This window comes from Suricata suricatta, chromosome 11, assembly GCF_006229205.1.
Source record: "Suricata suricatta isolate VVHF042 chromosome 11, meerkat_22Aug2017_6uvM2_HiC, whole genome shotgun sequence".
NCBI lineage: Eukaryota > Metazoa > Chordata > Mammalia > Carnivora > Herpestidae > Suricata > Suricata suricatta.
Genome location: NC_043710.1, coordinates 10,725,946 through 10,737,422, shown reverse-complemented (window position 1 = coordinate 10,737,422; position 11,477 = coordinate 10,725,946). Strand labels below are relative to the sequence as shown.

The 11,477-nt window shown below is 48.0% G+C and overlaps 1 protein-coding gene across 3 annotated transcripts in view; it reads right to left on the bottom strand.

Annotated features, from left to right (window-relative positions):
* Positions 1 to 876: 876 nt before the first annotated feature.
* PATL1 (PAT1 homolog 1, processing body mRNA decay factor) overlaps positions 877 to 11,477 on the bottom strand; it is a 30,730-nt gene continuing 20,129 nt past the window's right edge. For 2 of the 3 annotated variants that reach the window (XM_029956282.1, XM_029956280.1), the window contains 6 exons: positions 10,633 to 10,781; positions 9,207 to 9,366; positions 4,999 to 5,154; positions 3,009 to 3,100; positions 2,760 to 2,909; positions 877 to 1,812 (listed from right to left, as the gene is read on the bottom strand). In XM_029956282.1, coding sequence (XP_029812142.1) covers positions 1,779 to 1,812; positions 2,760 to 2,909; positions 3,009 to 3,100; positions 4,999 to 5,154; positions 9,207 to 9,366; positions 10,633 to 10,781 — 741 coding nt within the window. In that variant the 3' untranslated portion in view covers positions 877 to 1,778. Of the gene's footprint in view, positions 2,450 to 2,759; positions 2,910 to 3,008; positions 3,101 to 4,998; positions 5,155 to 9,206; positions 9,367 to 10,632; positions 10,782 to 11,477 lie in introns of all 3 variants that reach the window. The other variant, XM_029956281.1, reaches the window with a different exon arrangement.

Below are 11,477 nucleotides of genomic sequence, written 5' to 3'. Positions count from 1 at the left end.
TGTATTATAAATTTTACCTTGATATTAATAAAAAAAAACATTTTGTGGAAAAAAAAATAAAGATCTCCCTATCCTTTAAAATTTCTCTAGTTTGAAGTCTCCCACCTAAAACGGAAGGTCTCCCTGGTTACTGCTGAGCCAAGCAGCTAAGTGCAGAAGCACAGAAACAAAGAGAACCACCGTTTTCCCGGAGGGCGTGTGCACTTGTCCCGATGGAGGGGGCGGAGAGTCCGGCCTGGTTCTCCGATGGCTCTCAGAGCCTCTGCTGCCGGGCGTCACCCAGACCCAACGGGGACCAGACAATCCCTCTCGGGCCAGAAATCGCAGTCCTCACACCACCAGGAGGGGAGTGAGGGGAGACGGCCTGCTGGGTCTCCCATCCGGGGCGTGTTAGGGTAAAAATAACACCCAAGTCTGAGGTAATTAACACAGATTTACTACAAAGAATTATCACCTCTTCTCTGTCTCCTCTGCGGAGGCCACTCGTGTGATGGAAGTCGGGAGGCAGCAGCCACGGAGGCTTTAGGCCAAAATGGGCTGCAGGGAGCCTCCTGAAGCCACAGGAGGCAGTGCGCCTACCTCGGGCGGGCGAACCGGGTTTGTAGTGAAAGGGTGGGCGGGGGAGCATTCAACGCACCTCGTTTTTCAAGAGAAGTTACCACATCCACAGAAGAGTGTGCTCTGTGCCCCTCACCACACCGAACAGGTAGAGCCCTCGCCAGCCCCTAACAACGGGAGGTTTGCCAGGCCGTCTCAAGGGGCTGGAGACCCACGTGAAATCATACAAATTCAGACAGGAAGGAACACAAAGCATAAACGCAAACACAGTTTTTCAAGTATACAATTTGTTTTTATTTACAATACCCTATAAAAATGTAAATTTAGAAACTTTAATTTTTATTAATTAGAACCAAACAAAAAAGATAAAGCACAGAAAGGAAGAAATAATAGTCAAGTATTCACTTGATCAGTTGTGGGGGGGGGAGGAGAGGCGCGTGGTGGAAACAGTCAGTGGGGGAGGGCGGAGGGCACTGGGTTGTGTCACCGCGAGCAGCTGCTGGGGCCGGGGCCACGGGACGGGGACAGACAGATGGACAGCGAGGACAGCCGGCTCTAATGGAGGGCTTTATGGTTGTACAATAGGTGTATGTGCAAAATGTCGATTCTCCTTGAATATCGCAAGGTGTCCCCCCACTCACACTGAACAGGTGAGAAGAGCACACAGTGTAACCAGGGTGTCATGAGAAACGGACTCTGGTTCAACGGTCTCGAGGGCTGTCATCCCTCGGGATCAAAGCCCTCGGCCCACGTGGCTGCTGTGCGGGATGGGGACAGGTGCAGAGGACACGGCGGGCTGTGCTGCTGGGACACGGAGCCGGGCCCCTGGCGGCCTGGGGAGGGGGGGACGGGGAGGGATGGCGGTTGTGTCCGTGGTGTGGAGGGGCCTGCAGGGCAAGGCGAGCCAGACTCGGCTTCCGTGGCTGCCACGGGAGGTTGCCGCCCACGACGCCGGCTCAAACGGGGGACAGGGAAGTAGAAGCGTGGCTTTCTGACGTCTCAGGAAGACAGAGCGAGTGTGCAAACGCTGCGCTGCGGACGCAGGCTCTCGTCCAGTTCGTCGGGGGCACCTCGCGGTTGTGGAGGGGACAGGCCCAGGGCACCGCCGCTGCAGCGGGAAAAGGGCTCCACCGTGTGCGGTTTCACGGAGGTGGACAGACACAGGGAAGCACGGCGGGGACGAGACAGGACTTCTCAGCCTAGAGCTGGGTGTCACCAATTCAGAGTTGTGACTTTATTAACGTGCTGCATACCCTGCATTTATTATTAAAACAAGTAGAACCCGCCAAATTAATTACAGGATGGACTAGAAACAGATTAAAAATATTATCAGCTGGTTTTTAGAGGAGTGACGTGTCAACTACATATTTTAGTCTAAAACTCGTTCCCTAAGGGTCCTCTGGAGCGGGGGCGTGTGCGCACACGCATACGTTGGTTTCTACTTGATCGGTTCTCCTATAGTCGTATTAATACTGGGCAATGAAAGAAGCTTTAACAGGATGAGGGAAGGAACCCTTTGGCAGGCTAGTCTCCTCTGATCCGGAGCGGTGGTGGTGGGGCAAAGGGAGAGATTATAATTGTGTCTCTAGGGCAAAGAAAATGCAAAATTGAGAAGACTTGAGAGAGAGCAGGACATGCAGAACTGTGACACAGAAGTAAGAAGAAACCAGCAGAAGTGTCACCCAGCCAACTTTCACAGAGCGGTGGGGGACACCTGGCATTCAGAGGCAACCCCCGCGGACGGGAGCCGGGCCCACAAGACGCTTTGGGGAATAAGCTACCTTCCCTCCCTCATTAAAACCACTCCCTTGTGATGGCGGCAGTGCAGGAGGCAGCCAAAAGGAGGTACAGGACACATGTGGAGATCTTTTATCGTATCCCCTGAACTAGCCTACGGGTATAAAGAAAGAGAGAAAGGAAACTTGTGTGAATGAGTTAAAACAGAAGGCAATTGTTTGCATCAGTCACACGCTTGTTAGAATTCTCGTAACACAACGCCCGCAACCTCTCTACCCTTATTTAGTGAGCTCTGAGGGGCCGCTGCTCCCGGTACGGGGCCTGGGGCCTGGCAGATGCTCAGAGATCTGACAGGAGTCTCTACCGTCTTCCACTACATGCGGCCCCAGGCCCCTGACCTCCTCCTCGTGACTTCTAAAGTGCCAACTCTAGTAAGATGCGGGACTCTCCTGTTTCAGACTTACTGCAGCTTTGTCTCCAGCAAGTTCAGTTTCTGTCGATCAACATAGCGAGAAAAGAGGGACACCAGGTTTGTGGGTATCGAGATCGGCTTGGCCAGGGCTGCTTGGGGAATCCGCAGAAGTTCTCGGGTTGCCATGAACATCACCTCTGTCCTGAAAGGTAAACCGGTAAAAACAGTAAGGACAATGTAAGAAAAAGAACAGAAGATTATTCTGCAAGATGGTGAAAAGAGAAACGCAGTCCCCACTGACCACTGGGCGCTGTGTGTGGATTCTGCAGCAGGGTCTGAACTCTGCAGGTCTTCCCCACGGCTCAGGATGACGAGGAGCAGCGACAGGCCAAACTGCAAGAGGAGACAGAGGGACTCAAGTTCAGCACCGCATCCAGTCCTCCACCACCACCGCAGGGGAACCCGCTACGAGATGGGGAACAGCACCAGGTCAAAGGACCCCGTCGCCGTGCTGCGAAATGGGGCAAACGGCAGACAACCGTGACCTGGGAGGCTGCGAGTCCCTCTCCCGCCCCGCTTCCGGCAGAGCAGCGACAGGCACCCTCCACGAGAGGGCACGTCCCGGGGCCCAGCACCGAGCGCCCTCTCTGCTTGCCCACCCTGCCGAGAGAGAAGCTCATGTTCCCTGCCACGGACAATGTGCTAAGGGTTCGACTCCCTCCTCTTTACTGAAATGGAAATGGATTAAAAAAGAAAATCGAAGACAAACCTGGATACAGAAATTTAAAGTTCACAGAAAAGGTAAGGAGAAATACTAAATACTAAAAAACAATGTTAAGACAGGTGGGAAAATGGACAAAGAAAGGTAACTGAAGCGATCACGATCAGAATATGAAGAGATTTCCTTAAATCTCCTTAAAAACTTTCCTTAACAAAGGATACGCACACTGGACATAATAAAGGCTTAGACAAGACATTAAAAACAGAAAAAGGATGCATGACTTATCCACATCTCTAATTTGGCAACAGGCTTTAGAGATTAAAGATCTGTTTCATCCGGTGGGCAGTAACAGGACACGGGCAGTCTGCAGGGGCGCAGAATGAGACACAAACGGGGACTCGTGGCAGGAGGTTAAATGTAGGAGTTGTGGCTGCAATGGACCGGAAGGGAATCCCAGCTTTCTGAGTTCACCTCACAGAGGACAACTTTGTGTTACTGTCAGAAAAACAACCCTGGGCTATACATAGAATCTCGTCTGACTCCACAGTTTTCCATGGCCTTTATCAACGTTCAAACTCATAGACCAAAAAACGTGGAAGGCCCACAAGCCAGCACTCCAGAACGCCCATCATCTGACCCTGGAGCACGGTCACCTCTTGGCCTTGGAGGGACCGCCCACAGTCACGCTTTGGTGGGTTTTCAGGTGCGAGGGGAAGAGAGGCCTCGACACTACTCTCTCTCTGCCAGCACATGTGCCCAGTGTGGAAAGGCGTGACACCGAAGGTCACAGTGGTGCGCTCATCTGAGTAACAGGACAGCTCTGGACTTGACCTTATCCCCTCCACGTCCAGGTCAGGAAATGGGCTCAGCAAGGTAAAATCATCCGTTCGGCATCATAAGCCTAGAAAATGGCAGGCAAGGAATGGAAACCTGCCGAGAGCCCGCATCCTCTCTCCTATGTTAGGCTTCCCCTGCGCTGTCTCTGGATCGTCAAGCTGATGTAAATAAAATATGAAATGGGATGTTCGACTATTTAGTCTCCTGACCAAGAGTGGGATTTCCGACCCAGCACGAGCTCGTCCTCATGAGAGAGCCCTGATTTTGTCTGAGGTCCCACGGCTGTGAACCGAAAGGTGTTTCCCAGCCTTCTCTGCACTGATGTGTGGCAGGGTAGAACCTGGCCACCGAGGCTGCTGGTTAGAACCCCTGGAACAGGTCCGAACAAGGCAGACAGACGGCAAATATCCAGCGTTTTCCCCTCTGCACACACTTCTCTTCCTGATGCAAAGTGGAACCTTGAATTCAACAATTGGGCACGGAGCCCAAGGGTCGCGAACCAAAGGAGCCTGTGTCCCTGAGGACAACATGGACGCCATGCCAGAGCTGTTCCACGTGAGACACAGAAAAGCCCACCTGGTTGAAACCATGGTTCTTTCTAGCCTCTGTCCCTAGGAGCTAATGTAACTCCTGACTGAAGGAAGCCTTTCTTCTGCAAGCTGCCACACCACAGCAGCCATTATCTGTCTGCACAACTCCAAGTTAGCTCAGGGGCAAAGGAGCGCACGAGCACCTTGTTCTGGAGCACAGCAGCGAGGTGAGGGTTAGAGGGCGCCGGCGCAGCCGCGCTCTGAGGTAGGTTCATTAGCTGTTGCAGAAGGCTGGTGACAGTCACTGACGGAAGGTGATAGAGCAGGAGGGAGAAGGGACCCAGTAAACATGGCAGCACCTGCAAAACACAGAGAAAAGCATTACATCCTGGCAACTCTCGCCCGTGGGTGCGGACGAGAGGGCGTGCTCAGCTATGCGCTAAGGGCCTCAGGCAAGCTGTAACAAAAAAGGGCTGCAGCGTCTAGCAGGTACCGCTGGGTCTTAACAATGGATTAGGAGCTGCCTACTGAGAACGTTTAAAAACCCAGTTTGCACAGGAAGCATGACCTGTGTGAGCCAAGGGTGTAAAATCACTTCTCCCACGGCAAGATTCATGATAAGATATCAGTATTTTAATTCCTTCTACAAATACTGAAATGCCTGCGAGGTGTCGGGCACCGTGGGTCAAAATGAGATGGTAAACAGGAGAGGCCTTCAGGGATCTAAGGCTGAGTGGGGAGGCCGAGTACACCGTGAGAAGCACGTGACACAGGTAAATCCCGAGCCCTAGAACCACCCAGAAGTACTTTCAGACCTCACTGGATCTTGTTTCATCTTTATAAAAGCTCAGTGAGGAAATGGAGAAATGATAATCCAATTTTCACAGATTAGACAAGCTAAATGTAAAGGAGCTCGGGTGTTCAGAGGGACACAGCTAACAGAAAGCACCAGAATCCAAGGCCCTTGAATTCTGGCCTGTAAGCCCTTCACTCCTTTTAGCCCCGAGGCCCAGACTAGAGGGTAAAAATACAGCGCTGCTCTGACACAGGCAAGGGAATCAAGGTGCTCCTAGCACTCAGGGCCCACGGCATAAAAAATGATGGCCGGTGTTACTGTAGACGGCATTCAAAGATAGCATTCAAAAGCAGCCTATTTATGATCTATTAGTCTTCATAAACAAACCTTTAACAACGAAAGCATTTTTATCATACATAAAAGGATGAACAAGTGTATGATGAAGTCTGTGTACCCATCACCCAGCTTCAACAAGAGTTAAATCATCAACATCCTGCCGATCTTATTAAATCTACATCATTTCATCCATAAATACTCTAGTTTGGATCTCTAACAAGATCTCTTGATGTATCATGACACCTACCAAAATTAAATCTCCAAATTTGAATTTCTTGACTTAAAAATGTCTTGGGGCGCCTGGGTGGCTCAGTCGGTTAAGCGTCCGGCTTCGGTTTAGGTCATGATCTCACGGTTTGTGGGTTTGAGCCCCGGGTCGGGCTCTTGCTGACAGCTAGCTCAGAGCCTGAAGCCTGTTTCAGATTCTGTATCTCCCTCTTTCTCTGACTCCCCCCTGCTCACGCTGTCTCTGTCTCTCAAAAATAAATAAAAAACATCTAAAAAAAAATTTTTTTAAATGTCTTTTAGCAGTTGACTTTCTCTAATCGTGATTCTAACAAGACCCAGACATTGCATCTGGTTGGTAAGGCTTTTAAAAATGTGAATGGGGGGCGGGGAGGGGGGTGGGCGGCACCTGTGTGGCTCAGTTGGTTGAGTGTCTGACCATTGATTTTGGCCCCAGTCATGACCTCACGTGTTCGAGTTTGAACCTTGTGTTGGGCTCTGTGCCCCCTCCCTCACTGCACTCACTCAAAAAAGAAAAAAAAAAAAAAGAAAAAAGAAACCTGTGAATAGGTCCTGTGCCCACTGCCTGTTTCCTTTTCTTCTGCTATTTAGTTGTTGAAGAAACAGGGTCATCTGTCCCATACTTTGGGTTTAGCTATTTGCACCTCTGTGAGGTCACTTAACAGGATTTACTAGCATGTCTTTCTAAAAAAACAAAAACAAAACACCAAAACCTGATGGTCAGAATCAGAAGTTTGGTTAAATCAAATTTAAGTGCCCCGGGGGAAGGCGAGGACAGGAACACTGTGTGCCTTCCCCTGCGGCATGTCGGGAAGCACAGGCATGTCGGGAAGCACAGTGTGTGGTCGTCCCTTAGCGATCAGGCGTCTGCTGCCCCAACCGCAGTGAAGTTCCCATCCACGGCTGCCTAATGCCTTTTGCAGCAGCACACACTGCTGTCCAGACTGACGGGCTGGGTTAGTAGGGGTTGTAAGGTGGTGATTCTCTAATTTGATCATTTCTTTTGCACTTATTAGCTGAAATTCCATGATGAACTTTCTGATACCGACTTTTTGGTTACATGACGCTTGGCTGTAATGGTAAGGCAGGATAAAGATTTGATTCTCTTTAGAATTTAGAAATTTACCCATTTTCAGAATAATGAGCTCTGGATGGCCTAGCAGTTGACTAGTTCACTGAAGGTGATTAATATTATTTTTTGGCATCATTATGAATTCATTAAATATATTTAACATATTTCAATCCATTGCTATAATTTTTCTTTCTGATGCAAATTTTTGGACAAGGAGCCCTTTTAGTTTGGTTTGTGCAATTTTCCATGGGACCCCAGTAATCATTTAGCTTCCTTACTTTCTGGCCCAAGATATCCCATGATTGCCTTGCATATTTTATGCCTCAGATCTGCTAGTTATTACTTCAAGAAATGCTATTTGGAGAAGTGGTCTATGACTCTTTAATGCATATAGGTGAAAACTCAGCCTCTGCAGTTAATCAAGTTTTCCTCATTAGCAGGTACCTCCATTCAGGCAAGCATCTTTGAATTCCTAGCTCCCAGGACCTAGCTCTAGGTGCTACATTTCTGGGACCTAAAATAGTGCCTGGTATGGGGCACCTGGGTGGCTCAGTTGGTTAAACATCCAACTTCAGCTCAGGTCACGATCTCACGGTTTGTGGGTTCGAGCCCCGCATCAGGCTCTGTGCTAACAGCTAGCTCAGATCCTGAGGCCTGTCTTCGGATTCTGTGTCTCCTCTCTCACCCTCCCCTGCTCTCTCAAAAATAAATAAAAACATGAAAAAAAGAAAAAAAAATTTAAGTAGTGCCTGGTACACAGAGCTGCTCAATAAGTATTTGCTGAATGAATAAAGCTCTCCCAAAGTTGTTTCCACCGACGAGTTCCTCTAAGACAGAGTGCCCGCCTCATGGCCTAGAACAATCTATATGCTGCCAAGGGAGCTGTTGCTTTCAGTCCTGCTTAGATTTTCAAGGCTAAACCTCAATTCCTTAAACTTTACTCCAATCCATTTTTCCTTCTTGAAATCCTTAAAAAATGTATGTCTCATCCCACTTCACTTTTCCTAATGATGAAGCCTCCACTTTGCATTCATTTCTTCTGCAGGTGCTACAACTTCAGGAGAAAATTTTCAACTCAGAAGCAGTTACTATTTCAGAAGATGTAGTTTTCAACTCTTGCATGCTGCACCACTCACAGGGGACCCTGGCGTCACGTTTTCTGTGGGCCATCACCAGTTTGTTACAACCAACTCACAGTCTGTTTTACCAGGCTCACTCATGCATTCTAACATTCTGAACCTCACACTTAGTAATGACTGCCCTTTGTGCTACCCTTATCAACTTCTTGCTCTGATCTTAAGACTATTCTAAATATTGCTAATCTTTCAAGTGTTACATCAAGGACAAGCAAAGAGCAATTCTTACCAAGAGTTAACCTATAACCTTCAAAACCATGTTTCAAATTCCAGCCTAGTTTAAATGTTTAAAAAAACATTTGGTCATTTTTTGAGTGAGAGAGACAGTGTGAGTGGGGGAAGAGCAGAGAAAGGAGACAGAATCTGAAGCAGGCTCTAGGCTCTGAGCTGTCAGCACAGAGCCTGAGGCAGGACTCAAACCCATGAACCATGAGATCATGTCCTGAGCTGAAGTCAGATGCTTAACTGACTGAGCCACCCAGGCACCGCAAATTCCAGCCTAGTTTAGATCATGACAATTTGAAGTTACAAGCACTGGCCTGTGGGATACCATTCAACTAAGCCTACAGCAGCCCAGTGAGTGGTACTTTACATCCAGTAAAATAACCAAGACCACAGGTTTGCGAATTTTCGCAAGCATCAGATTCACCTGGGGACTCGTGTTATATACAAAAGCCCTGATCTTTCCTCTGTAGATTCTGGTTCAGCATCTTGGGAGTAGATCTGAATCATCTCCTTCCCAAGAGATTCGGATGCCATGTGGATTCTAGAACTCTCACCAACTGTGAAGACCCAAAGGAAAGAGCCCCACAAGGAGATCATTACCTCGTCTTGCGCGTCCTTCTTGATAAGGAAAGGGAGATTCCTGGCCGTTGTCATGAGAATGTCAGCTGCTTGCTCTGTGGAGAGGAAAGGAAGAATGCGGGCCACCATCCTCTTCCCTTTCCGGATGCACATGATCTGTACAAAGTGGTCATCGCCTGGCCTGCGGGGGAAGGAGATGCTACCTTAGGTCGGCGAGAACAGTGCGAGTCGCCCTTCTCTGCTTACGTGTTCCTGAACAAACAAAACCCACTGCACTCAGGTTCAGCCTACAATGACTTGGGCCACAAAATAGTGAGAATTACTTCTCCGACTCTCAGCTCAATAGTAAATAGTAACTTCCTCAAGTTTCACAAGTGTAGAAAATCATCACTTCAGAAATGTAGGTTAAAAAAACTTGGTCAAACTACAAGCATTTGTTTTCTTTAGGTTTTATGTAACTATACAAATAACATGGTAACACAGCAAAATCTGAAAACCTATGTAAGCAAAACAGATATAAAAACATTCATTTTGGAGTGAACTTTATTACTACTGTTATCAGTTTCAAAGAGTCTTTTTGCTGCAGTTTTTTTTTTCATTAAAAAATGAGTCCACAGAACTCATGTGGCTTTGTTACTTGACTTTTTTCACTCAACAAATTCTTGTGACATTTTTCCATGACAATAAATACACTTCAATTACATCGATCTGATGGCCACCTAACATTCCCAACTCTGGACAAACCCACATTTATTCAACCAGTTGCTTGTCCACACAACTCCAGAAAAGGTGTGCTGCAGAGAACGTGCTTATTCTTATGTTCTGGTTTGTGTGCGTCCTGGCTCAGAAGAATCAACAATTCTCTCGAGTGAGCAAAGGGAAATGGAGTTCCCAGGACAGAGTCCTCTCGCATTCATGATATAAACACTTAGGGTTTATACGACATTTACCGTTAGCAAGATCCTGGGCAGGAGTGACAGATACAGATAAAAAGATATATTAAGGAGCTTAGTCCTCACTGGAAGACTGACGGGCTTCCACAGTATTCTATGGAAATCCTGAGGAAGCATAAATATAAATGTCTGTACTTTTCATCTTGGTAAAGATAACACAGGAGGATTACAAGGCTGAACATGCTAAAATAATCAAGCAAAATTCGTAGGCTCAAACACAGAAACCAAACCACATTCCCCACTGCGTCTCGGGTGCCCAGCAGACTGAATAAGCAGGTGTTGAATATATGAACCCAGAATAAAGAGATTTTTCCCCCTGGCTGGGAAGCATAATGAAATGCTTTATATGATATGGCATATGGCCGAAGGGCAGACTCTGAGCTTCCTGAGATGGTAAGGAAGTTTAGCCAAAAGACAGAAATGTGGAAAACTGAAGTCAGCTGAGCGAGGAGGCCAGCTGGCCGCACGAGTCCCACCGAGTGTACAATTCTTACCTCTCTTGTCCAGGCAATCTCCCCCTTACGTTGTCGTACATGCTACAGATTTTGTGCTTTCTGTCATCCGCCAGGGCCGGCCGCTCTTCCTCCAGACTGAGGAGGTGCCGCCTTTCATAATCCTCCACGTCTAGGAGTAGACTATAGGTCTGAGTGAGACACAAAGCAGGCCACAGCATGCTGCGTCAGGACCAGAGTATCAGGGACACAACGTCATGGTTTGGGACCCCCAGGTAGAGACGGAAGGGTGAAAACTAATTGTAGGAAGACTGAGAGGGAAAAAGGAGCTCTTTTAAATCCAGAAAAACACAGTGCAATGACTTAAGGAATTCCTTTCTGCTGTCCCTCCTTGACGGCTAACTCAGGAGGTAATGACAGGTTATGCACTTTGCAAAAGTACAGCAGCAAGAGCAGCATTCTGATACAAATGATGTTTATCGCTGCTCCCAACGATGCCTCAAATTTATAAACACGGCAAGCACTCTACTCCTGGGTCCCAGGCACTGTGCTAGGCACTTCGCATGTACTCATTCACCAAATACTTTCCACAGCCCAGGGAGAGAGAGACTATCATCATCTCCGTTTTATCACAGATGAAGAAAATGGTCACGGCACAGAAAGGGTAAGCAGGCTGCCTCAAGTCCCAGGTTCAGTTAGAAACAGAGAAGACGTGATCTGCAGTCCAGTTACGCCGTGGCCTTGCAACAGGGTATGTGCACTTTACAAATTAATCGCCTACATGGTTCTACGCTGTTCTTAGCACCCAGCACAGTGCCCAGCATCCAAGGGGTACCCCGTAAATACACCTAAACTGAGTTAACTATATTAATTCACAAGTGGAACCT